The sequence below is a fragment of the Patiria miniata genome, unplaced genomic scaffold (assembly GCF_015706575.1).
Source record: "Patiria miniata isolate m_02_andy unplaced genomic scaffold, ASM1570657v1 HiC_scaffold_20, whole genome shotgun sequence".
Lineage (NCBI taxonomy): Eukaryota > Metazoa > Echinodermata > Asteroidea > Valvatida > Asterinidae > Patiria > Patiria miniata.
The window spans coordinates 7,512,024-7,538,549 of NW_024037059.1; the positions used below are offsets into that span (position 1 = coordinate 7,512,024).

Below are 26,526 nucleotides of genomic sequence, written 5' to 3' on the forward strand. Positions count from 1 at the left end.
TGACACTGCAAGAATTATTGTCATTAGCGTTTTCATATACAAACATTGCAAGTTTCATCAGTTTTTACATTGTTGAGGAAGAATAGCATGACTTCAGTATTTTAGGCTTTAGTTTTATTTAAATGAAATATTCACATGTAAAATACATACATACACAGTCCCACAATTTGACACGCTTTACTTTCTTGTGGGTCAGCGCCGGAAGAAATTTTGAACCGGCATTTTCTAGCTGTCACCCGCAACCATGTGCATCGGCCCAAATCAGCCAACCCAAGACTGTATGACGCTGGCGGGGAGAGATGGAACCATTACCACGAAAAGGGGAGACCTTCCTCAGCAAGAGAGGAGGGGGTGCCTTCAGTTTTCACCATTGAAATAGATCAGTCGAGCGATGAACATTCTACAAGATCACTGCAAACAGTTCCAATCGGTAGGTGATCCATGAAATATCTAGGGCTGTCCATTTTCGAATAACCTGGTATTCGATTTTGAATATTTGAATGTTTGATTGAATCCAAGCTCTAATGATCTAATACTAAATTATTTGAAATGCACAGCCCTATCCAACGTGTTCTTTCCACTCCTAGGATGAAAAATATATAGAAGTGATGAGACATTACATTCAACAATACAGAGAAATGAATTGTACATTTTCACCCTGTCGATATTTGAAACAAACAGGCAAATTATGGCCCAGGATTCAGGGAAATGCGTCTTTGTGCACCATTCTTTGTTTTAATTACTGGGGAAGGTGGCTATCTTTTTTTGCTTTTGGTAGGCCAGGTGATCCTCATTGAAAACCTACCGCATTTTCCATCTGCTAATTTTATCAAATATTCTGCCCTAAACATCACTGAATGAACAACTCGTCCGGCTGTTCATGTAAACAAGATAATCCCACTACCTGACTATTCAGAACCACTGCAGATGGTTCTTTATGATTCACATTATCAACAGATCAAATATATTTAAAGTATTCACAGACAGTTGATAAGGGCTTAGTATCAGTAGTTAGTCACTGAAATGTGAGATAAAAATTCTTCCATAGTGTTATGTGACCTGCCTGTTGCTATTTATATGGAGGATAGTAGTTAAAGCATAACAACATTCTGAGGTCTAGGACATTTTTGTTAAAATGTGAATGAGTGTTGTTGCTTGCCATGTCTTGTGAGTATTCTGTGTGGGCTGTCTTTCCTCCTAAGCCACTGATCAAAAGAGGTTGGTAGTACATATTTATTTTTAGTTAAAACTCTTGTGATGCAATGCAAGAAAGGCATTGCTTCTTTATGAAGATTGGGCATGGAAGTCTACGATTGAATTTGTTTTAAGGTGTCACTTTGGTAGTCCAGTTACGCATATGCATATCAAAATTTGATGATTTGCAGTTCAGGGATAAACACAAAAGATAAAAAACACAAGTCTATGGGAGAATGGACAACCAAATCCGAAGTTTTTCTTGAAATCAGAAAGATGGTGTATTGAGTAAAGTTCAAAAATAAATAGGAGTGTAAAAGTAGAAAGATTACAGGTAACACCATGTGGGAAGTAATCTCTTCTTTGAAGAAGTGTGGTTCTGTAAAGAACCACACTTCTTGGTTGAGTGTAGAGCTCGATGTCGGACAGTGTTTCAAACTACACTTCTTCCAAGAAGAGATTACTTTCCACATGGTGTAACCCGCAATCTTTCTATTTTAACTCAACCGCCATGCAAAGCTTCAAGACATTTATAGGAGTGTATAACATAACACAGTCCATGTGTTTTGGAATTTGTACTTCATTGGTACCCTCTATGATTTTGCATGGATACTGTAGATGTTTATCTCAAAGTGGGAACCACCAGATCTTGAAATGCTCATGTGCAATAAGAATACCAAACTACCTTACTGATTTTGCAAATACATATTCAAAAGATATAAGAATCAAAGTATGCAGGTTTTGGGTCCAAAATGGATGAAATGGGTTAGTGTCCCCATTTGTTTGTCCTGTTTGTGAGGTGGTTAATGCATGGAAGGGTCTTACTGATAGTACTAGTTGTGAAGTGCTGGCACATTTCCTGAAGAAGAAAAAGGAAAAAATGTTGCGGGGGAGGGGGGGGGGGCAAGGTGCCTCCTTCCAACTTCTTGATACACCATTGAATCAAAGGTCATCTAAATTTCCTCTTTTTGCTTCAAACAGCCTACATGGCCCTGAGCGATGAGCACAGAAGCCAACTCCAGCAACGTGCCCTACCCCTAGTAGACCAGCAAAGACCCCACTACAGGGGCCACCACACTATGTCCCCTGTGGTCACCAAGAAACCCCTGACACCAAGGGGATCAGCCAGACACAGCTCTAGGATGTCACCCAGGGGGAGCGACAGGAGTGGCTCCCCTGCTCCAAGTATAGACTTGTCACCAGCGACTACCAGGGAAAACTCTGTCTGTGAGTAGGAATTACTTTAAACACATAATTTTAGAAGGACTAAGTCAGTTTAGTAGTTTATTATTATTATTATTATTAAACAAAACGAATCAGGTAGAGTGGGAAAAGTGCAAGCACTATAAGTTGCTTTACAGCAACCCCCACACACCTGAAGCGTCGGCGAAGAAAACTACAATAAACAAAAAAAAAACTTGAGAAAACAAGAACACGTGTGATCGAAGAAAAAAACTGGACAATAACAAGCAACACTAGAAAAAAATTAAATGGACCTTACATTTATAATGTATTTTTGCCCCAGAAATAGAGGCTATTGTTTGACAGAATAAAATCATGCAGGAATTTTTGAAGATTTTTGTATGACACAGGAAAAAAAACTTGATTCCTGCATGTTGAAAGTACATGGAATATGATGTTGCCATTGCACAGTGGAGGATTTTGGAGAATTCAGCAAAATATCTAGTAAAATAATTGCAGATTTAAGCATAAATCAACAAATTTACTTGATGCATTTATGTAAGAGTTGTCACAAAGTATTGAATAACACTATAAATAGATCACTGTTAGGTGTACATGTATATCCAGAGGTTTTTTTGTTTTAGAGCTTCATTTAACCTCAGAAATCTAATTTTTGAAAATGTTGTAGTTTATTTTCTAAGAATAACTTGCAATATTGCGAAGTCTGCATCATTACTCTATCATCTTCTAGGGCTGCAACTGAATCTGTTGCTTTTGTCAAGGTATTTGACCATTACAGATGCATGGGAATACGATGGTAATAGATGTAGCTTTAGCTCTGCACCCCCTTTTTTGACATTGCCTTGTAACATTTTCCCACACTCTCCTGAACTTTATAATTATCAGATTCTCCGATGGGTAGCCGCAGCGGTAGCCCTATGACAACAGTCCTCCATGCCCACCTAGACAACCTTGAGGAGTCTGGTCGCCTGGAAGCCATGATGCCTAACCTCATGAAGGAGATGATGAGCCACAGCCATAGCCAGCCATCGTTCACTGACGAAGGGCCTCCAGAGCCTCCGGCATCCATCAATGGCAGGTAAGGAGTATACATTTTGGTGTTTGTGTGTTACCTTGCACTGTTTTCCTATCATCCTTCTTCTTATGAATGTCCCTTGCTTGTAGGTCACCATTGTTCTCTTTAGTTCAAAAATGCAACAGCAATACTTGTGCACAGAGTCTGTAGCTGTTCCCTGCTGAAAAAATTAATAGCAGTCGCAAAGCATTCGTCCAATCAACCTCCGCCCTTCTTTTGAAAATAGTTTGGTTTGAATTTCTTCGGAATATGGCGGCAACTCTAAAAATTGCATTTCATTTTCAAAATAAAAAGTGTGGGTTTCTTATTTTCAACCAAGCAGTGAAATCATGATTATTCAGTAACGTAGTCCATTGCTTGGCCATAACATACACCACTTAAAACGACTGCACAAGTTGCGCCATAATGTGTTTGGTAAGTTTCTACTATCAACCTTTATGGGTTGAGCAATGAAAGGCCCCCTGGTGATCATGATTAGTTAGTAAAGTAGTCTAGTTTACTAACTAAACTAGTTTACTAAACTAGTTACACCATAATGTGTTGAGTAAGTCACGGACTTGCGCACTGTGAAACTTGTGTGAAATGTGTCATAACCGAATGTTGCGCTACTCGGGCAAAAAACATTCGTGATGTGGCTGCAGAATTTTGATTTAATGATACTTTTGTCAACTTTTGCGAACCAAGTTGGAGTGACGTACAGACTGAGGCTAGCCCTGGTCCCAGCCACAAACTCTTCCCACCCCAGATTGAGATCCAGCGGCCCAGCTCGGCCCCCCTGACGCGGACTGACTCCTCCCCCAGTGTCACCAGCTCGCGACCCTCCTCGGCCCGAGTCGGTCACAGGCCCCGGGCCTCCACTGAGAGGGCGCCCTTCATGGGGACGACGTCCACAGCCCCAAACAGACAGAGGTCGGTCTCGTCGGCGGGCCAAGGCGAAGAGTGGAAAGGCAGACCGTTGCCAGTCTATGGTGGATCCAGAACTGTGGTAAGTTTGTAATCTGTGTATGAATTCTTTTTGGCAGATTCAATTTGCGTCGGGAAGATGTGAATTATATATTGGGTTTTTGCGCTTAACAAACATATTTATAAACACTGTGTGTACTTGTTATCTGAGGGCTTGCAAGAAAAATTTACAAGCTTACTCAGATAAGCTTGGCTGTAGCAAGTTAAAAATGATTGCACTTTTCATGGCTAAACTCAAAAGAAAGGGAAGAGCAACTGTAAGGAAGATCTTATAAGCCCAGCATAAAAGAGATCTACCATTACTTTGGCAAATTGGAATGCTATTGCCCAATGAAAACAACATTTCTTTGCAGTGCTCAGGGGGTTCTTTTGTGTTTCTGAAAAATTTGTCAGTACTTTGTTATAATATTTTCACCTAGGAGAGAGAGGCGAGGGCAGTTCAACTTGCCCAAGAAGCCAAGTCATCTGTCAACATCAGGGAGCTATTCAGTGGCTCAGCGGCTAAAGAGCACCGCAAGGAACTGGAAAGGCAGGAACGGGAACGCTGGGAAAAGATGCAGCGAGATAACAAGCACCTCAACAGGTACAATCAGGAAAATATCACTGTGGGCTTATCAGTGTGTGATGGATCAAATGTCTGGGTGCAAGCAAATCAGAAGTCAATTCACAATTACAGGCTCATGTAATATGAGCAATAATCATGACATGCCTTTGCCATGGTTCATTTGAGTAGCTTTTGAGTTGACATGGGACAAGGTTACTAATGGCTGACTTGTGATGGACTCGTGATCCATTTTCTGTACTTCAACTAGAAGCCAGATTTCTTTATTCTTGCTGATAAAGGAACTGAAGGGACCTTTTAAAAAGCACAGATGCTGTTGCTCAATATCTGAAACAGATGGAACAATAATAATGATGAAATGTAATAAAAACTGTAGAAAGGGATTTGAAATGCATAAATGCAGTAAATGAACATAATTTCTTGTTTTATAACTTGTATCTCCGCTCTTCTGTTTTCAGATTTTACAGGGAGCACATGATGAGACAAGAGATTGCCATGGTCCAGCGCCCAGACATCTTGGACCGTGGCTGGGCACGAGAGTACATGTCTGACAAGATGCTGAAAGATAAGATGAGACAAGACAAGTGGAGTGAGCATATGAGGCAGTAAGTACAAGAGGATACAAATTCTTCCTTCCATCATTGACACGTATAATCCTTTCATTTCGGCTCGTATAAAAAAGAACCATTGGTCTGTTGCAATTGAATTCTTACCAATTCAGCATATATCTTAAATGTATGTTATGGGTTTGGTTGAATCTGTTGGGTTATGGAGAGAATCCTTGGAAATTCTGATGTGATTTATGAGTACATCTAAACCACTTGACATTCTTCAAGAAACCTTCCTCAATCCTTGAAAATCTTCCACTGTGTGTGAAACAAATATCGTATTCTTCGAATTTTGAATTTCAAGTACCAGGTAGAATCAAAATTGATCGGCTGTTCTCTTTCAATCCAGAAATATTCTCCAAAACCGTCTTGCGGATTTTGTAGGGACAGCACAGAACCCTGAAGGGCTCTTGCGTCAGATGGATTTTGTAGAAACATGAGTGATACGCTTAAAGGAAGATTTAAGTGTATCTGAGTTGAATATTTTTGTGCAAGTTAGTTTTCCTCAGAAAAGATTAGCAGCTTTTATGAATTTACTGTCTTTCCAGATTCCTTCCAAATGATCTCTGTTATGACCCTTTAGTTTTCATCCAGTTCTTTCTTTCCTTTCTGTTGAGGTTTCTCTCACGTTTTGTATTCTTTAGTACTTCATTGTTTTATATCTCTGTTTCTTTTCTTGTTACTTGTAAGATTAATGTCCAGGTAAAGTTGTGTTCATATGCCTTCCCCCTTCTGTTAAGTTTTGAAAACACTCCTGACAAAAGAGATTGTTCTTTTAATTCTTCACAGGCAAGCTCTTGAGAACAGGAGAGCCTTAAGTCTTCTCAAAAGAATTGGACCCAGTGTGGATATCTGGGAGTAAGTTTGCAAAAAAAAAAAATAATAATAAGGCCAAAAAAAAAAATAAGTCGGTCTCTGGTCAGCGCGCGCGTCGATTTTAATCATGCGCGTCGATCTTTTTTTTTTCCAAAATGTTCCGCGGTAGCTCCAACAGCGCCCTCTATTTCCGCACCTCCTCAATTTTTTTACCAAAGAGCACCAAGGAATGGGAAATTGCACCAAGGCAAATGATCGAAAGCACCAAGGCAAATTATGGAGGACACCAATGTACATGAGGACACCAAAAAAGCAAAATAGTACCCACCTTGTCTGTACAATCCAAGCTTGAAGAAAAAAAAAAAAAAAAAAAAAAGCCGCGTGGCCGCGTCAATTCCGGAACTTTGGTCTGACCAGAGACCGAATATTTTTTCTTTTTGGCCTAATAATGATAATAACAATAATAAACACTTAAAAAATCACTACTGGTTTCATACTATACTATTTTCTGCATACGTACTTATTAGTAAAATAATTAAGTAAATTTCGGTTATAAATGCAACTTTGTCCAGATTTAGCACTGCAAATTGTAAAAGTTTAAGACATGTTAATTATGGCAAAATTTGTTTCCAAGCCTTTGTGGTGTCAAATTTGCTTTGTGTAGGCATCTGGTTAAAGTGTTTAAAGAAGCTGACACAATGAAAAAAGGGAGGAAAAAAAATGTTGTGCAAATTACATAAGGCATGTCAGTTTTTGGCAGCAGTGGTACATTGGAACAAAAGAGGAAAAAGGACGACGCCAAGTTCAAGTACAAAGTTTTTGATTCATTGTCTGTTTTGTTGTATGAATGTTGTTTCTTGTTGCTTGTTTCCACTAGACTATTCCACGGAGGAAAGAGGGGTGTCACTAAAGCACAGATGAAGAAAGCAGCCGTCACCATTCAGAAGTATGCCGTCTATTTAATTATGCCTTCTTTTATATCTTCTTGCAAAAGCTGAATGAAGAACGGAATATGTGCAGTAGAGAAACCAGTTTTACTTACAAAGTGTAAAGGAACTACTAACGTACGCTTTTTATTCAAATTCTGATTTGGAAATATTAATAATCCTACTTTGTTTTTTTATTTTGAAGATATGTCAGAGGTTGGGTTGTGAGGACCATGCTGGAGAAAGTCAAACAGAAAGTGAGTACAGTGTATCATTGTATTTCAGTCCGTTTTTCATGCAAGCCTTCACAATTTATTTTAGGTTGCATTATTTGAGTTGAATCCTTGTTGAAAATGAATTCATATGCACATCTGACACAGATATTAAATTTTATAACACTTAAAATTGCTAAATTACATAAGTCTTAAGTTGTTTGTTTTTGGTGATATATTTTAAAAACAACAGTAAAATAAAGTAAAAAAGTAAATTGAAAATAACTTACTCACTTGTGCATATTTCCTTGGTACCCTCTATGACTTTGCATACATACAACTTATTGTTTACCCAAAAGGTAAAATTATAAAATTTTGATATGCACAAGTACATACACAGTTAGAATACTCAACTGGCTTTTTGTGGCTTGGTATGTAATCATAACATTTCATCAATCATGAAGCCTTCAACTTAAATCAGGATAAAATAAACTGAAATCCTGTTTCCTGTTGTTCCATAGTCTCGAGTCCATGCAGGTTCCTTCAAGGCTTTCGTGAAGTATTACGCATACTTGATGAAACGCATCGCTCGCTGGCACGGAGTCAAGAAACCCAACATTCACCTGGATCTGTGGCAAATGGATGAGTTCATGGATCGCAAACGATGTGAGTCAATAGTCAATGCACTTGAAGGGCCCTATTTTCTTGAACTCTAGGCCTAGGGAGTTTAACCCACCATGGCAATGATGTCAGCAATACAAGATATAAGCAAGGCATGTGTTGTAAGAATATTCATAATGCTGTTAAACACAGCCTCACGACCTCTGTGTCTGGAATAGGGAGTTCTGAGTATACCTTAACTGTGGGGAATCGTTGCCGGTCTTGAAAATATGTTTGTATTTTTTGATTGCTTTTGCCAGACTATGAGTATGTCTTTGCCAAGAGAGCACAACCCAATGACTCCATCACTATCCGAGATCTAGAAGGCTTCTTTAAAGAGTGTGACCATTACCCATCCAAGAGAGAGATCTTCAATGCCATATCTGGAGCTACTAAAAGTGAGTCCGTTTTCATTGCTCCTTGTTACCAACATTTTTGTGTTAAACCTTAAATTTCTATTAAAATGAAAATGTAGTAGTGTCTTGAACCACTTTGATTGAATTTTTTTTATCATTGCAGAGGATGGCAAGAAGTTGGATGCTAAACTCAATGAGAAGGAAGTGATTGAGGTGACCTTCATGATCTACGTGCCTCAAGGAAGTAACCTGAAGCTGCAGGAAACCAGAAAATCCACCTGGCTGAACCCACTGGTGGACGGCAAAGAAGCCAAGAAACTTATGGGTTAGTTCCTTCACACTGGCAAAACAAACCAACTGCAGGAAATGAGTCTAAAGGTCTCGGTTACATTTGAGTTACAGACTCCGTGCAGGAACACAAGTCATTCAGTCCCAAGTCAACTCACAAGCTATTCAAATGAAATGTGATAAATGCATTCCTTTGTTACCGTTCATCCTCTGTAACTCATAACAAAGTCTTAAAGCACTTCACAATTATTACTCCTGTTCGGCAGACCAGTTTTCTGTAGCAGCTTGAGATCAGCACAGTCTTGTCTCTACCCTCACAGGTATCCATTTGTACTCCTGGATGGAGAGAAGTGTAGTCAAGTTTTGCCCCAGAACACAAGCACCATGTTTCTCGTCAGGGTTCGAACCCACACACCATTGCACATGAGTCGGACACTGCAACCATTGAACCATAATGCTTAACAAACGTAACAAACTAAGTAATCTGTTTGTTGTATTTCTCTCACAGGGAGTGATGAGGTGGAGAAGGCTGAGTATGCCAAGTCTCTACAACTTGTCTTTGCAGCCTTCCAGGAGAGACAGGAGAAAGAAGCAGCAGCCAAGAAGAGGGAGCAGAAGCAGAAAGAGGAAGCAGGTGGAGCCAGTTAGCAAGAACATACCTTTCTATATGACAGCTTGAAGGAATAGTACACAGTGTGATATTAACCTACCCAGTTCTTTGTTATGGTTCTTATCCTTGACTGCAGAACATGGAATTGTGCAATCTAAAAATGGCATCATGAATAGGTGTTAGGGCTGTGCTGAGTATACCGAATAGTCAAATATTCAGTCATCAACAGAATATCTGAATAGCATTTGTATTTTTTACTCAAACGTTCAAATAATGAAAGCGGTCTAGAGATGTTGAAAAATGTCTACATGCATGGTTACATTGTATGTCCAGTGTCCCACTTTTTTCGAAAACCACTTTTCCCATGGTTTGAGAGCTTCCACGAGAAAAATTCACTCCAAAAGTTTCTTTAAAGTTGGTCAAATATCAACCATTCTGTTACCGCTTCTTTATTTTACTTCAAATGCTCTTTGTCAATTTTCAACAAGCGCCTGCACATGCACATGCAAATCCATATTGGCAGCCAGTTTAGGCTGGCACATGTTAATCTTGATCAGTGCATTTCGTGTATTTGATTATTTGATTAATCCAAGTCGGGATAGTCGCATACTTAATTATTCGAATATGCACTGCCCAAATAGGTGCATTGAGTGATAGTAATATTCCAAAGAACACCATGTACATGACTCTTCAAGCGCCAAGAAGAGTTACATGTGGATATAAAAGTCATGAAGTACAGATGACAAAAGTATTGCTATTGTAGCAGTAACCATAATTGTAAAATGATTAGCGAGTATTAAGTCTCCACTACAAATGCTTTTCAGAGACGAGATAACAAAACACGGATCCATTCTTTTGACCCAGACTGCAGTGTAATTGTAGTAGTGGAAGGGCAATTACAGCATCCTTTAGTATTCTCCAAAATGTACTCTTTTTTCAGCTCTTATATAACCCTTTTCTTTAATTGATCTACCTCTGGGCATTCTGGGACTTCCAACATGTATAAAGTTAATATAAAGAAATGGACTGAAGCAGAAATTGAACCTGCAACCTGTACTGCCATGTTGCAATAGATAACTTAGTTGGTAGAGTGCTGGGATAGTATTTCTGAGGTCGCAGGTTCAAATGCTGCAGTATTTTTGTTTGTTTCAAAGGTATAATGATTTACTCTTGTGTTGTCAGTTATCCGTTGTGGTTTATGTGAAAAATGTAATCTTTACATTCTTCGATGTTGTTTTTCAAACAAAAAGGAGCTTTCATAATTTTCAATGTATGTTGTGTCTTTCTGATTCGTTTGGAGGAAATTTGGTGTTTATACTTTCAAATGCATGTGCTTTTAATGTATAATTCACGTCCAGTTTAAAAACATGTCAATTCATTATATTTTTTTTCTAACGTTAACAATTTAGACTATTGCTTAATGTAAGAATCTTTGAATGAAGATTTTCGCATTTGGAGGCTATCTCCACTAACAGGCATCAGATTAATGAAAATTAACATGCAAAACATTGAAAACTTTTTCTTCAAGGAAATATACTGGATTTGAATGCTAACAGTTATTGTTAGAGTGTTAATTCTATTTCTGCAATTGTCTTTCCTTTATATTTTATACATATGTAGATAAGTAAATTGTTAGTGGTATCAACCATTATGATATCAAGATGATGTTGAAAATTTTGATATGGAAACATTTTATTTTTGTAACAATTGTTTTTTAATATGGAGAGAAATGATTAGCTTTATAAAGGAACAAAAATGAATTGTTTAAATCCACTATCTTTGAAGCAGATTGTGAAAGACATAATTATTATGTAACTGTTAGTCATTCCTAAGAATATCACACTTTTGAAATTATGTTTTAATTTTGATATGTATAGATAACTATATTTTGTTCAAAAGAATTCTGGAATATTGACACTAATGCATATAAAAACACCTATGTTTTTGCTGTATGGAGCTTTCCCTTATCACTTTTCATTTTGTTCAGATGCTTACATACAATAAGCCCGAGACGTAATGACGTCACGCTTTGTTTACATTTGCGCTTTCCTATGTAGTAGACGGTCCCCACTTTGTCTGGCGTCCCGACTTCGCGCCCATAGGAAAACGCATATGTAAACAAAGCCATTACGTCATTACATCTCAGGTCTATTTACAAAGGGAATGTTGCTAATCTTTTCATTTTGTTGTATCTTGTGAAAGTTTCACAAAAACTGCTGTCATTTTTTTTATCCAAATGTGCATTTCTTATCCTCCTGATTGCGATGAATATCTTTTTTGGGAGAAAATGTAACCTTTTTGGGGTTTTTTTATCAGCCCAGAGCAGAACGAAGGGTCACCAGGATTTATATGATTGCACCAAATGTAGCAGAATTCTGTCATATCAAAAAGCATCAATGATTTTCAAACTCCTGAAATTAAATGGTAGTGTCCTTTTAATCAGAATTAAGTTTTGATATTTGAAGGTGAATTGTGTATATTTTGTTATCGATGGTGATAATACGAAGGTTGATTAAACATAATTATTTAACCAAGCTTTAGTTGCTTGAAGTTTTATTGAAGTAGCAAAATGGGGGGGGGGGGTTGCATCTCTGAATCAATAACTACTTGAAACATAAAGATTTGGGAGTATTTTTCAGTAATTTATCGAGAATCGAGACAGAGAAGAAAAAAAAAGAATTCGCCCTCTTTTTGCCCCCTGCAACATTATGCACCCTTTCTATCGGGGACGTCGATGGAAAAATAATATTCTCGCGCGCATGTGCTTTTTTATTTCTGGCTGCTCGGATAACATAGTTGTCCCTGGTGAACACTAACGACGGCCGCTGCAGCCATTATTAAAGAATTGATGCGCGCCAAACTTCGAGTTCTAAAACTACATGAGTTTCGCTGGTGTGAACTTCGCAAAGTACCAGCGGAATTTTAGTTCGGCGGCCATTTTAATTTTTGCAACGAGGCGCGATGATTTGGCAGTGATTGATGTTCAGAGGCTGAGTAAAATATCTTCAACCCGTGTTGATGTGAAATAATGGCCTGACCACCAGATGAGTCTCGTGGATCTCATTTGAAGCTTATTTTGTTGATATATCAAGGTGTGAAACCTGTAGACGGAATGGAAGAGCGTGACTATCTCGAAACTGTTATGGTCAGTACAATGCTTATTTTGTAGTGTAAGATTGCAGTCTTGGGGAAATGATTTTCTTGGGGAAATGATTTATGCTAAGAATTGGTACTGGAGAATGCAACTTAGAAAATAGTGTCAAGCACTTCTTCTCATGCTGTGGACCTTATATGCATCTTCACCGCTCTGATTGTACATGTATATGGAACTTCCCTTGGCAGTGGCATCAGAAAACAACGCAACAAATATTTATACCAAATATCAAGCTTTATTACGGTCCAAAGGTGATACGTGTACGCATGCGTACTAAACTGAGTACATACATCGATAATTTATCAATGTTACTTTAAAAGTAACAGTACAAAATAATAAATAAAACATTATTTAAAAAAAGAACCTCATAAAGTGGCCCTGCCCAAAAAATACAAAACTGTATAGGATAATGTGATATACAAACAATACATCAGCTATACCTGTACTGGATATACTTCATATAAGCTGCTCTTAATGATTACATACGTTTTAACATATTTTAAAAAAACCACTAGTAGTTAACGGAGAGTTTGCTTTTAACCCTGATAATTTTGTTTAAGGACATATACTGTCACTATGTCACATGTGGTCTACATGAATCCTTGCTGCTGAGTTTCAGAGCTACTTTTGAAAACCTTTGGGAATAGATTCAGATTCTACGGAAGATTAATAAACTTTTTGAGGAAATTTAGTTGGGAAGTGTAAATGTTGAATTGTATTAGCCTAGCTACTGATTATTAAATGCCAGGAAACACCGACCTCAAGAAGTTATAGGGGGAGGGGTACAACTGTGTGCACAGCGAAGGAGAAATTTTGGTTTTACCAATGTGAAGTGCAGAGGTGAATTGGGGTTCATATTTTTTTTTGGGGGGGGGGGGACTTCAGGGCCTCACTCGAGAGTGGCGTTACCTTGTCCCCAGAGGTTACTTTATTTCCAACCTCGTTTCCAATAGTAACCCCTGGGTGCACTGGGAACCTTGCTTCCTGTATCCTGATTCGATACATCGTGTAGTGCACATATTAGGCCTAATGGTATTTATTGTGTAGGCACTGGTGTTTTAGGTCCAAGGTATATTACGTATTTTAACGTCCACTGTGAATTTATTACGTTCACTCCGCCTCAAATTTAACAATCTTCCCTTGTTCATTTTGCTCAAAGTAATATGTGAAGTTATGTGATATTTAGAAGGATTGTATCATTTTAACTTTGGAAAAAAATCGTGTTTTCGGATCTCAGGCCGCGACGAAGTGATTTTTTTTTCACGGCCAGACACCAGAATATCTCGTACCTAACCTAACCAAATTGCATACTTGTGCAAGATTTTTGAATCGTATATAAAAATGATTTTTTATGAGTCCATAATGCCAACTTTAATACCACACGGGCCAACATTGTATCTTAATACAAATTTATACGTATGTCGTTGGCTGCCTAACAAGCAACTTGGAAGTCTTTTCTGAAATGCAATGATAACCTCCGCTGTTGGTTCGCTGGTATGATGAGCGATGGGAACTCATCTTCATTACTCGACACAGGCAGACAAGGATGGTGATGGAGAGAAACACGCACAGTCCCACCACTATCAGCAATGTGAGTAGGACGACGGTGTACATCCGCGCCATGTCCTCGGTATTATCAGGCTCAGTGTCCTCGTTACTGACTTGGCCTGGTCGCGGTGATGGGCCGACAGGCCGGACGCGGTAGTCATAGTAGGCGACGGTGGTTGGTGGCTCCTTATCTGAAGAATCTGAAGAATCTGAAGAAAAAAACCCCAAATCTATATCTTTGATTCTTGGTTTATACCCTGAACTCAATGCGGGACAGGAGATGGCGCTATGTAACCTATGTAAACCTGTGACCTGGTTACCTTTACCAGCGCGTTTTGTACGAAATATGCGCAATAACATCGTGAATGGGCAACAGCAATGGTGTTAAAGTGTCTGTCTATTTTGACTCGTCCTATTCCCCATGGGCGCTGGTGACCTCATTTCTTTGGCGACCTCAAAATTCCATCATTCAAAATAGTGATTTGTTTGAGCTCTGCCTCATGCGATAGAAAGCGCGCACAACCCCTGAGGTCGAGATTGGTGTGCATAATAGGCGAACGGGGATGCTTTGTGACGTCTGCGTTTCCTTCACAACATTTTGATGAGGAATTAGCTATCATCAGCCCAGGACTATGGCAGTGCCCCCCCCCCCCCCGAGCAACTGCCCACCCCTCCCCTCCTCCAATCGGCAAAAACAAATAAGCGTAAAAGTAATTGTGTGTGTTTGTTCTATCTTGTAGTGCATGGCCCCCTACTGACACTCTAAAACCCGGAGCTGGGGAAGGTGCTGCACCAGCACGCATGAATAGGTCTTAGGGTACGAGCGATTGTCTGTGAGGGAGTACCCGAACTCAGAGGTAAGTCTGTCCATTTTAATTTTGAGAGGTTGGCCTATACCAAAAATAAAGTTGTCAATATTCCAACAGCAGTTATGTAATCTGCGCCATGCGTTGTTATAGGTAAATCTTTGCTTATTAACTCACCGTAATCGGTAGATTGATCTTCAGAATAGTCGTAAGACATGACCGATGACATATCCTGGTCAATCAGATCTGGGTGCGGCCAACACTGCATGTCGGGCACCATCCCATCCTCCACGCATTGCTGTACGCGTACGCTGTTTGCCTCGTCCTTTGGGTAGTTGCGGCAGGACGAGCAGGGAAGACAGTCTTCATCGAAGGGATTGTAAAAAGACCCTGTGATCCAAAGGAATTGGTGATGTCACAAAAATTCCATCTGCATTTTCTATACAAACTGTTAAGAAAATCTTTCTTCTACGATTATATTAAAGTCTGATAAAGTAGTATGATTAAATAGATTGAAAGGGTTTTGAGACCCAGAAAATAGTGTCTAGTACCTCGATCACTTAATAATGATCTAGGCGTAATTATGAAACTGACTTCGATTTAAGAGAGAAGTACATTTTGTACCATAATGTGCTCCATCAAGTTCAACACTGCTACCAACCCTATTTTTCCTATCACATGTAACAATGTCTTTCTTTGCCGATTCAACGTCACGATTAGTTGCTTTAGTCCAGTGCCCTAAGTATCACACCATTCCATAAATAATTAAATTATGTACGAGATTTTTTTTGAAATAAAAATAATCTAATACTACGGCGAGAGCGGTTCCAATTGAACGTCATGAGGACAGGGTTGTAGAATTTTGTGCCAACGGGTTTTCCACGGGCAGATTGCTAACTATGCGAATGTTTATATCCTGTTACTTATAATTCTGCGTTTTCGGAGTTAAACAGAAAGTATAGTGCTGTAGGCAATTGAAATGCGGGGTATGTTGCCAATAGTTTAATATTATGGCAGCTCCAGATTGGGCCAAAATCTGATAGGATTTCATACCAATCGGGCAGTGTTTACGGCACACGGCATCCGACTTGACCGTACAAGCCTGCTGCTCGGGCTCCCGTCTCCCACATACAGTACAAGGGATGCAGCTATCTAGACTGCTGGTGGTAGCCGAGTAGTGGCCCGGTGAACATGGGGAACATTCCGTATCGTTGTACCGGATGCAGAGGCGGCTGGCACCGTAGCCCGGCATACACCGGCTGCAGGGCCGGCAGTTGAGCCTGCCGGGCTCCGCTCCGCGTTGCCGGTCGTCGAACATGCCATACCTACAGCTCCCGACCTTTATTAACCGAGAAATATAAAACGAGGGAAAATGGATAAAACTGCTACAAACTGCTCACTGTATCCAACTTAAGTTACAGGGCCTTACATTTCGATCATTACAGGATCATCTTCGTCAAAGTCGAAATGGCAGGGGTACCGACAAGTACAAAGGACACACGGGTTTCATTAGTTGCAAACATAAAGAACAGAGAACAAGGGGGAAAATACCGGTAATAAAGTTGAATTAGCGTTGTACTTGGTACACAGAGGTACAGAAGTACGAGAGCCGGGACGAGATTCGAGTGCGGCCATGGATCCGCTACTCAAATGTTCAAAGAGTTTACGGAAAATCCTAGATTATAAACAAAATTATTAAATTGTGCCTGCCTTTTTAATTTTTATTGCATATTTTTGTTTTATTCTTATTTTCTGTTAAAACATTGCCTGACACAAGTGTCCCGTTAATTGAGATACAGCTCTTGTAGATCCCCCGATGCATGGCGCTGCCTTGCCATTATAGCATTGCAGTCAAAACTTGTTGCCCAACACGTCCGCAGATATTGCAACATTTCCGGGTTATTAGGGGATTTTCAATCATTAAGCTGTCAAATACATTTCGAAGTCCGTCTATATGTAGGCCCCTAGCACCATTGTGTATTAAAATTGTCAATATATTCATGTTGTTAGCTAAATAAACACAACCAAACCAAAATAGGACTTTGTTCATCACGGGGAGTCCCACGAAACCCCCAAAAACGTCGTAACCTTAAACTGCCCATGACGTCCCGCCCTGCCCTGCCCCGCCGGCCCGGTCCCCAGCCCACCGCCCTATCCAGGCCATTTAGTGCCGGTGATTTGCTATAAACAACAAACCCTTTCACAAATATTTTGAAAGAAACGTAATAGTTGCAATGATTGTGATAACGAAATCCGTTCCAGATTTCCAAATGTCCGAATGGGAACATTTGTAAACTATGTGTCAATTCGTCTACAGTGTCAGATCTGAATTTTTGGCGAAAAAAAAAAATTGCGTCTGCATGAAGGCCTAATAACAAATATCTACATTGATTTGGATGTTAATATTATTATTATTCCTCATTGATACAATGAGCGTGAAAAAAACACCAATAGACCTCTTGCGTTAAGACGGAACCAGGGGGAAATAGGTTGGATCGCTAGGACTGCAGATATGAGAGATCCTTTCCAAGCATTCATTGTAACAATATTAGAACACAATACGGATAGCTGCATTGGATACAACAATTTTAACCGAGGAATTTTAAAATCTCCAAAGTCTCCTTTTAGAATAATAACTGAAATATTATGCATTGTGCAAGGACCCTTCGGTTTTTAAGTGTTAACCACAGAAACAGGAACACGTTCCTTAAAATTCCTATCGCTTGAGGTTAGAAACTAAGGTTTTTATTGAATTCTTCTAGGCAATATCTAACAATGCTTGTGGTGTGGTGTGTGTATTTATCAGGTAGTTTCGATCCACAATTGTTCATTATACAGACAATGCAAATATTGGGATCGCTCTTTGTTCCTCTCGTTACCGATTAACATATTTTATTAACGTCATTATAAAGGAAACATGTCAGAATAACAGAAAAGGTGGAAAACAAGTTGTTCTGACGTAAATTTAGAAACAGGAAAAGATTAGGAACTATTTTTTTACTTTAAAAGTGTAGGCTCGAATGGGTTGGGTTGGGTAAAACTTTTGCTATATACACAATCACATCTATTCATATAGCTTTACAATCTGTGGACATGTTCTTTAAACCCGTATGTTCATCTTTTAAAAAAAACATGACGCAGAAACGACTGCAACCGTCAAAAACGAAAGAAACTTTAGACTAAACATCAGTATAACCTAGATGATTCAACACATCACTATGCGCCACGATTGTTCCCTTCAAGAGTGCATGGTCATGCTTGCACTGCATTTTTGAAACTGTGTGGGCTGTTCTGAAGAATGTTGGCAGTTTCTCTGTCATCAAACATATCTTAATGGGAAAGAATAGCCATGGTCCCAGAAACCAAAGTGATTAAAACTAAAACTCATACTGTTTAGTTCTGCACACAAAATCTAATTCTCTTTAGATTCACATAATTAAAACCTTCAAAGACCGTGGCACCACTGCATACTTTTCAAAGGAACTAGTGAAGCATGATCGCCTATATTTGGCATCGAATGCTGTTTTGACTACGTGTAGCATACAAAATAACTTAACAAACACTGAACTTTGTATCCCTTTGTTGACAACACCTCAATATCGTTTCCACATACCTGCTGGTTGCTGTGGTGGTTGGCAAATGTCGGCTGAAGCAACACGGCCGCGCTCATGAGAAACACCGCCGCCTTTCTCACACAAGTTACCATTTTTTAAAACCTCCGCTTTCGTTTGTAAAGTGAAGAGTTTACTTCATGAAGTCCAGCGAGAAGAATCAAAATGTTTGACAAAAACTTGGATAATGTGCGAGGAGGAGGACAGTTTTTTCCAGAGCATTTCTGCAACCGGGAAGTTGCCACTGAATGCCTGAACTGTTTGCGTTGGGGTCGAAAATGGTCGTTATAGGCCTGTGACGACACGCTCGAATGGCGTACAATAGGTGTAAAATCAGGGAGTTTAAAGGGGGGAGCCCCGTTCGTACTTATGCAAATAGAAGCTATACATGGACAGCTGAATCTCATATAGTCCAAGGGACTGAGTAGTTTCTTTTGTGGAAAGGATGTAAAAAAAAGTAATAACTGGTCCTACAATGGCTATAGCACTGGCTGGCACGGATGCCAATTTGAAATTCGTCAAGAGCTCCTTTAAGGCATTGTAGTAACTCTTTGTACCTCAATCACTAAATGTCACCTTTGAACCGGGCAGTGCTGTCGTATAGGATTACCCCTATTGACCCCATTAGCCATTCTAAATCAACTGATAATTTTGCAGGCTCTGGGAGCAGCGTTACTAGGTTTTCCATATTGCTTTAATGTACGCATCTAAAAGAACTTGGCTGCAAACTTCGTGTAAATTCATTTGTGAATAGTAAGAAAAGTGTTGAATTTTGTTTCTTCGATATATTATGGCTTTGGCTACGGAGTAACTGTATGCATTCAACAAGTCATTGCCATGAATAATGAATTGAAGTTTACCATTTCTGTTGATGGAGATCCTGAAAGTTCACCCCGTGGTGGCGCTCTTCCAGAACCTTTGAATGGGAACGTAGATGAGAATTTCTGAAATTTGTGGTGTCGGGTGAAAACGGAAAGTGAAATAGAAGATCAAGATGTCTTTTACGGTTTTTAAATTGTGTGAATAAACTTAAAGGGCTCATTTTAGTAGGCCTATTAACGAAAAAATACCACTAAAAAATTACCTTTGATAGGACTGCACCCATGATCTGTTCAAGCCAGCCCCGCTAGATCTAGAACCCATCGGCTGTAGGTGTGTAAATCTTCGTAACATTATACATTGTAGTTCTCACGCAAGCAGACCAAATACACAACATGAAAACAAAATTAATGTGCACGCACCAGGAGACCTAGGAACAACAATGTCGGATGTCAAAGGTCTTGAATGAAATTCGGTGTTACCCATCAAGTAATTTTTTTCGTTCAATTATATTTGAAGAATACCAACTGAAGATAAAATTCCAACATGAGTGTTTCTTGGGGTGGTAACAGTTAAAAATCATTCCGTCAAAAATGATGGAAGATGAAAGGACACTGTGATCCAGTGTAAAATACCCATAGACAGGCTGCGCGAGGGTTCCAGAAGCTCGCCGCGTAACTGTTTACTTTCAGGCTCTAGTCACGCGATAGAACTGCGTTTCACGGTTCACAAAACAAGTGCACGATGCTGAATTTGTTACACACTTTTGATTGAAGGTGGCAACGAAGTCATTACATTTGCCATGGTAACCAACATCGACGGATGTTGTACTGAAAGTAGGTTTGTTTTGATTGTGTATTACCGGCCTCGGTGTTTATTTCTGCGCATTTATTAAAGCTTAAAGCGAAAGTTCATCGTTGAAAAAAAACATTTAACCCCGCTTTTTTTTTCTTTTAGAATATTTCCCTTGTATTAAGTGATTCAGTTACCTGGATGTCCATCCACTTATGAACTTTATTATGTCAACAAGCAGTGATCATGATTTTGTAGAAACGAAAAGAACACTATTAAAGCTTGGTAATATAATTTAGAAAGTTTCAACTCAGCAAACCTTTACATGATTTACAGTAATTCCAACAGATAAACAACCCCGAAGACTACCGCACACTCTCAAGTGTGTTTTTTTCCCCCGATAATCTGAATGATAAATAATTTTTAAACAGAAACGTTAGTTGTTTTTTGGTATTTAAAAGAAGTTTTCAGCTGAAATTCACCGAAATTTCTGTAAATTGCACTCGTATAGGCCTAGTTGATCCTCATGTATATCCACTGAAACACAACAGATACAAAGTCATTATCTGTTTTAGATAACATTCTTTAGATAACCTCTAAGGTGTTTAGTTGAAGGAAAAAGTCTCTTCTTCGTCTGTTGTTTCTACCGCTATCCTGCGCCTTTAAGGTAATATACTTTAGGACGCATCAATAAACTTGGGCGCTTTGATGTATGAAGCGACGGCAACTGGTGTCTGCAACATTATTACAGAAATGAACAGCATTGGAGGAGGTTCATTTCGCGCTCTTGCGGCTTCCCTTTTGATTGGAATCGCCTTGAGTGCCCTAGGCGATGCCGCAGCGACTTGCCCGCGAGGATGGTGCGGTATGGTGGGTGTTGCGCTGGTTGGTTTCAACCACAGCGTGTGTCGCACCGACACCCAGGGGCTCTGCCACGGGGCGTGCACGGCCGAGCCACGGTGCCGCTCCGTCAACTACGAGCTGAAGACCGGGATGTGCCATCTCGTCTATAACGCCTCTCACCACAGCGACCCCGATCGTCTGGCCCTGAGACGAGGCTGGTTCTACTCCTACATCGACGTAGAGGTAAATTTACATATTTTATTCCAAGTTTTGATTTTATTTTGATCCCATTCCGGTAATTGGCGCTTCTTCTGCTGTTGGATGTGGCAAATAAAAAGATAAATAAATGAGTACACATCGTCAAAATTAAAGTTTTATATTTTGGTAGGGCCTATTAAAACCGTGACTCGACGTGTTATTGTGTATAGCCTATGGAATCTCACAGTCTTACATTTTCCGTCATTCTATAATTTATCTTTGAAATGACGCGGAAACATGGATGGTAACGTTAAGCTTCCGTACCCACTATTTGGAGGAAACGAAATATCAGTTAGCGGGAACAAAATAGCATCTGCGTGGTTCTTGTACTTTTGGGGGCTCCGCATGAGGTATAAGATTAAGAGGAAACATTTCGAAGGTTGGTTGTGATTTAAAACGGGGTTTCAGGAAAGAACTGAACCAACAGAATTTAAATTGAACAAAATCAAGTTCAAATTAGTTTTACTTTATCGACTGAAATTGCAAAGGTCAGTTGCCGGTACTTTTCAGATGAGCAAAGGGCTACGTAAAGTAGTCTTTTGTTAACGTGATAAAAGCAAAACAATTTTGCAAAATGAATATTAATGTGTAGGTCTGTTTGTGGCATCAGGAATAAATTGTACAAAAGGGTCATGTCTATATTTTGGAGTTGAACATTCTGGGATATTAACAATGAGAGAGGAAAGTGGGTATTTAAAGGGCTTTCGACTTGAAGCCGATAAGTCATTTTATTTGTCAATTTACTTTTACAATAATACTCAGCCTTTCGTACGATGCTTATCACATGCCACAGACATCAACCAATCAAAACGTATTGTAGATCAAAAGTTAAACAAGCGGGTACAATGTAGTCTTTAGAATGTGCTAAAACTATTGACACAGTTTTTAGTGTATAGGGCGCGGTCTATAGACGTTCGAATTTTGAATATTCTTTGATCTGAGGTACTATACAATCAAAAAAAAATCCAGACAAAAACTCATAAAACTGTCCATTTGGCATGGCTTTTCTCAGTATGCCTTTAGTCTGTCGCAAACACATTGTATAGGCTAGACTGTGTTGAGCCCGTGTGATATTAATTATTAACGTTGCATATCCTTGCACGACAATTCAAAAAGACGAGATGACAATTATCTCCCTAAATTATGAGAGTGCTTTATTAAAGATGTAATGTCCGTGGTATGTTTGAGTTTCATCCCGAAAATATAATGTTTTCAAATTGCATGTTGCTTTCTAATTATATATAATTTATTCAACTTTTAATAGACCACCTTCGGATATGGAAAAAATGTCTTCGCAAAATATAAAAATAATTTGCGGCAGTTCAGTTGGCAAATATTGGTGGTGTGATCCGGGCCAGTCCACGCGGAGAGAGGATGTTTTTGAACGCAAAACAATAAAACATAATCATCAGTGACAAATTAAAAGGCTTTTCCTTTTTCTACTGAGTATTGCAGACGCTCAAAATAGAATCACTGGCAGTACATCTAAAGTAAACAGCAAACTGCAATTAGCCACGGTAATTGACAATAAAACCATGGCAACGAGTCAGAATGATGGCTAACGTCGAGGCGAGATGAAGACTGTTAATAAATAATAATCATAATATATTTATGTTTTAAAGAGCAGATTCCATAATATAATATGTTCAAGTGCGCTTTACAATTCTTAAAACTCTTAAAAACACGAATAAATATTCTAGTTATTTAAACAATACGAGGTATGCAAATAAAAAAAATACAGGGAATAAACGTTCAGTACCAAATTGAGAAGAACAAAATAAAAGGTAAATTTGAATCTATAACAACAATCTAAAAACAAGGCCAATTACCGACATCACCATACACTATCAATAAGTAAAAGAGTAAAAACATACAAAACGGAATAAAACCAAAAACAACAACTCAAATTCAGGTAATTTATTAACAATTATGACAAAAAACCACTCCTCAGGCGAGTGCCCTTGGGATAGGGAAAGGTTGATTGAAGCTAGAGAAAAATGCTGACATGCATAGCTCTAACAGTGTGGATACTCGGGCATCATGAGATTTGAACGAAAAGAACATTTTCATGTGTAGGCCTACACAACAACGGATACCGTGTGAATTTGAAAGCGTTTTCATGGAAATGAACACTATTTTGTTGCATTTGACCGGGAAATGCTGAACTCAATTTGTTTGTGAAACCTTAGCTTCTCATTCTTTTTTTCCAGCCAAGGGACGAATTTGTCACTGCTCAGAATCAAGAACCTCCCTGCTTGGAAAACTACCCCAACGGTAAATGACCATCATGTGGACCCACAAAGCAGTCACTGTAACATAATTATGTAAACAAGATCCACGTTTTTCGATTAGGCCTACTTCCAATCATGGTTATAAAATGAAGTACATTATTGGTAATGATGTTAACTATTTTAATGTGTTCAGAGATTACCTGGGTTTTCAGATATTACCCTCTCCCCCTCCACCGGGTAAAATGAACATTAGTGATCTCATACCATGCATGTATAAATATTGACATGTTTTATCGCCCTTTTCTATTTCTCAAGACGTTCCTGATATCATCAGAACCATTGAGACATTCCCCAGCAATGACTTGTCTCTGGCCAGGCGCGCCTGTTCGCAGTATGCCATGCAGCTCTGCACGTTAGCCCAGCTGAAAGCAGCTTACCGAGCAGGCCGCGCCGATGATTCTTGGGCCCTGATCGACGTTAAAGGCAGAGATGCCAAGTTGACACCGTGTGGTTCATACTACGGTGCCCCAGGAGAGTGTTACTACATCGTGGAAGGAAGACCGGACGAGAGTCTCATACCCACCACACCTCGGCCTGCTGTCACCAATAAGGCCTACTGCTGCTCAACCAACCACACGTGCTCGGACTCGCATGGTACGTATTATAGGCCAGTGGTGTACATCTCAGTACCTTTTTTGGAAGGGGCACTGAAACTTGGAGCACAATTCGTAGCCAGTAGCCAGTGATTTAAGGGGGAGGGAGTCCCTTTTGAATTGCGGAATATTCTGCAATTACTCCGAAGGTGCTTCTACGGACCGGCTGCCCGGCCGTTTTCGTGCCTCAGCTGTCATCATTGTTGTATATCCGTCGATCATTAACGATGTAGACAAATGTGGAAATTGAAGTCTTTGCAAACCAGAAAAATAAAATCTTTTTGTTCAGCAGTAAATTTTAGGCAAATTCTTTTACTTCATTTATCATCACTATCTTTACCAAAATAAAAAGACGCCTGGATTTTATATCTGGTAGCGTTGCAATGGCAACTCGTGTTCAAGGGACTGGGAGGCCAGCAGAAGTCCAACCGTAGCCTGTATGAGATATGGACCGACCGTCAGTGGGACTCCACCCTGGTAAATGAAGGCAATTACCGGGACCAGACCATCTACGATGCTTGGAACCACACCAGCAGCCAGCTAAAGTTGGTAAGCAAAGATTTACGTCTTTGAACATTTTCGCCATCATGATTATGAATCAATTGAATAGAATACTGTGAGCTCTGAGATGACCTTTACTAGGTTTGCACTGTCTTGTTTTTCTCGTCAAGGTGAAACTTTCCCTGTTCAACACTGACGAAGCGCAACCCGCAGCTCAGTTGATCTTCAGTGGGGTACATTCCAACATCACCAACTGGTTCAGCATAGACCGTCTTATGGGGTCTCCTTGGTTGGATCTTAAAACAGATACCGTTGGTTTCATGGCTATGGAAGGCAGCCAATCCTGGTAAATGACTCCCTTCGGCTTATGCTTCGCACTCTCAAGATGCGAGTATTTTGACTCCCCTGTACACCCTTTCCACGGCTTTAGCCAAACCGTATAGGTCTATAAAAAGTTCGCCCATTCAAATCCAAAGCGATGATACGGGTGAATCTCGAACGATCAAATGCCAAACTAGACGCACTGATGCTTCGTCTTAACTTAGGACACGTTTAGATATTTTTCACAGTATGGAAGCCTGTCAGTACCATCAATAATAACTTATAAAAAAAAGTCAAATTAATATGTTCAAGTTCGTTTTTCTGAAACGGGTGATAAAAAAGTAATGAGAGTGAAATTAGCCTGTCATTCGACTTCAACCCGATGTCATTTTTATTTACTTCTACTTTTTGTTTTTGATTGATGGACTTTTAATAGACTTTCATCGTGTCACACATCCATAAACTTAAGCATACCGGAGTTTCAAACACGTATTTAGAAATGTATTTAAACTCTAAACACAGTTTTACAGTGTAGAAATTCAAAATTTTATAAAATTAACCCCCATCATTCACTAATTGCTTGACCATATTTCTTGCAGGCCTGGACGACACTTCCTCATCAACGGGGCTACTGTGGAATGCGTAGGTGATATGGGATGGCTTTTCATTGTTGGTTCAAAGTCAACCTGTTCCTGGGTAGACCCGTTCACCATCATGTACAGCACCACGAAATATGCTGCGACATGGAGTGGCATTTCAGGTACAGGTACCACAGTCATTGAAGTTGGTTTTAAAATAAGTGTTCATTGGGCGAGTTCATTGAATTACTGGGGAGATTACCCATCCACGGGAACCTTGGGGTCACGTACACTAACTGTCTGAATGAGAATCGTGTCCCGAGTGCTGATTTATTGAATGTACACGAAAGGGTGCGATTAAACCGCAACTTTGGATCGGAAGTGCATTGTAGGTAGTAGGCACGACATACACTAGACCAAAACAATTGGGCGTAGTTATGTGTTCTCATTTTCTCAATAGTGTTGAGTGAGTTGAAACTTCAACAAATTAGTTGTTACGCGTCCTAGTTGGGATTTTGAGAACATTTGTTCCTGCAAACGAAAAAAAAAATGCACAAAAAGCAAAAATGTCCTGTACTTTTTAATTCCTGTATTAGGTGGAGGTGTTGGCGTGGCGGACTACATGACTATCCACGTATTATGGAGTAAGCAGAGTGGTCAATGAGAAGTTCCAATAATTGTGTCCAATACTACATCGTGTGGGCAAGGAACCTTCTTCGATGTTGCAACCCTACAAAACAAAACCGCGAATTCCGGCTTGGATAAGTGTGATACTCGTGCGAAAAAAAGTGTGCGATGTCATATAAAAATAATTCTAGCGGCTTGTTTCGCTCTAATTAGCATAATGAGTATAGTTTTCCTATATATGACTTGAAGCTTTGCATGGCGGATGAGATAAATTATAAAGTTTGCGGGTAACACCATGTGGAAAGATATCT

The 26,526-nt window shown here is 39.5% G+C and overlaps 3 protein-coding genes across 6 annotated transcripts in view; 2 read left to right on the top strand and 1 right to left on the bottom strand.

Annotated features, from left to right (window-relative positions):
* The window catches only part of LOC119727530, a 30,378-nt gene extending 18,371 nt beyond the window's left edge, over positions 1–12,007 (top strand). For 2 of the 3 annotated variants that reach the window (XM_038199435.1, XM_038199436.1), the window contains 13 exons: positions 197–430; positions 2,176–2,421; positions 3,283–3,475; positions 4,157–4,457; positions 4,855–5,018; positions 5,456–5,602; positions 6,395–6,463; positions 7,299–7,367; positions 7,553–7,604; positions 8,081–8,225; positions 8,480–8,617; positions 8,739–8,900; positions 9,372–9,511. In XM_038199435.1, the coding sequence (XP_038055363.1) occupies positions 197–430; positions 2,176–2,421; positions 3,283–3,475; positions 4,157–4,457; positions 4,855–5,018; positions 5,456–5,602; positions 6,395–6,463; positions 7,299–7,367; positions 7,553–7,604; positions 8,081–8,225; positions 8,480–8,617; positions 8,739–8,900; positions 9,372–9,511 (2,060 nt within the window). Of the gene's footprint in view, positions 1–196; positions 431–2,175; positions 2,422–3,282; positions 3,476–4,156; positions 4,458–4,854; positions 5,019–5,455; positions 5,603–6,394; positions 6,464–7,298; positions 7,368–7,552; positions 7,605–8,080; positions 8,226–8,479; positions 8,618–8,738; positions 8,901–9,371 lie in introns of all 3 variants that reach the window. The other variant, XM_038199434.1, reaches the window with a different exon arrangement.
* Positions 12,008–12,139: 132 nt separating this feature from the next.
* Positions 12,140–26,522, top strand: LOC119727533. The gene is made up of 9 exons (XM_038199438.1): positions 12,140–12,618; positions 14,916–15,032; positions 20,813–21,289; positions 23,515–23,578; positions 23,851–24,189; positions 24,565–24,737; positions 24,860–25,035; positions 25,610–25,770; positions 26,185–26,522. The coding sequence occupies exons 3-9, from the start codon at positions 20,912–20,914 to the stop codon at positions 26,250–26,252; spliced, it is 1,359 nt and encodes a 452-aa protein (XP_038055366.1). The 5' UTR covers positions 12,140–12,618; positions 14,916–15,032; positions 20,813–20,911; the 3' UTR covers positions 26,253–26,522.
* On the bottom strand, positions 13,880–18,890 carry LOC119727534 (tumor necrosis factor receptor superfamily member 4-like). Of its 2 annotated transcripts, none has more exons than XM_038199439.1 (4): positions 18,595–18,890; positions 16,035–16,320; positions 15,159–15,371; positions 13,880–14,384 (listed from the first exon to the last, which is right to left on the bottom strand). In XM_038199439.1, exons 1-4 carry the CDS (start codon positions 18,685–18,687, stop codon positions 14,038–14,040), a joined length of 939 nt encoding a protein of 312 aa, XP_038055367.1. In that variant the 5' UTR covers positions 18,688–18,890; the 3' UTR covers positions 13,880–14,037. The 2 variants fall into 2 exon arrangements, with proteins under 2 accessions (XP_038055367.1, XP_038055368.1); XM_038199440.1 differs by having other exon boundaries at positions 13,880–14,375; positions 18,595–18,889.
* Positions 26,523–26,526: the final 4 nt, after the last annotated feature.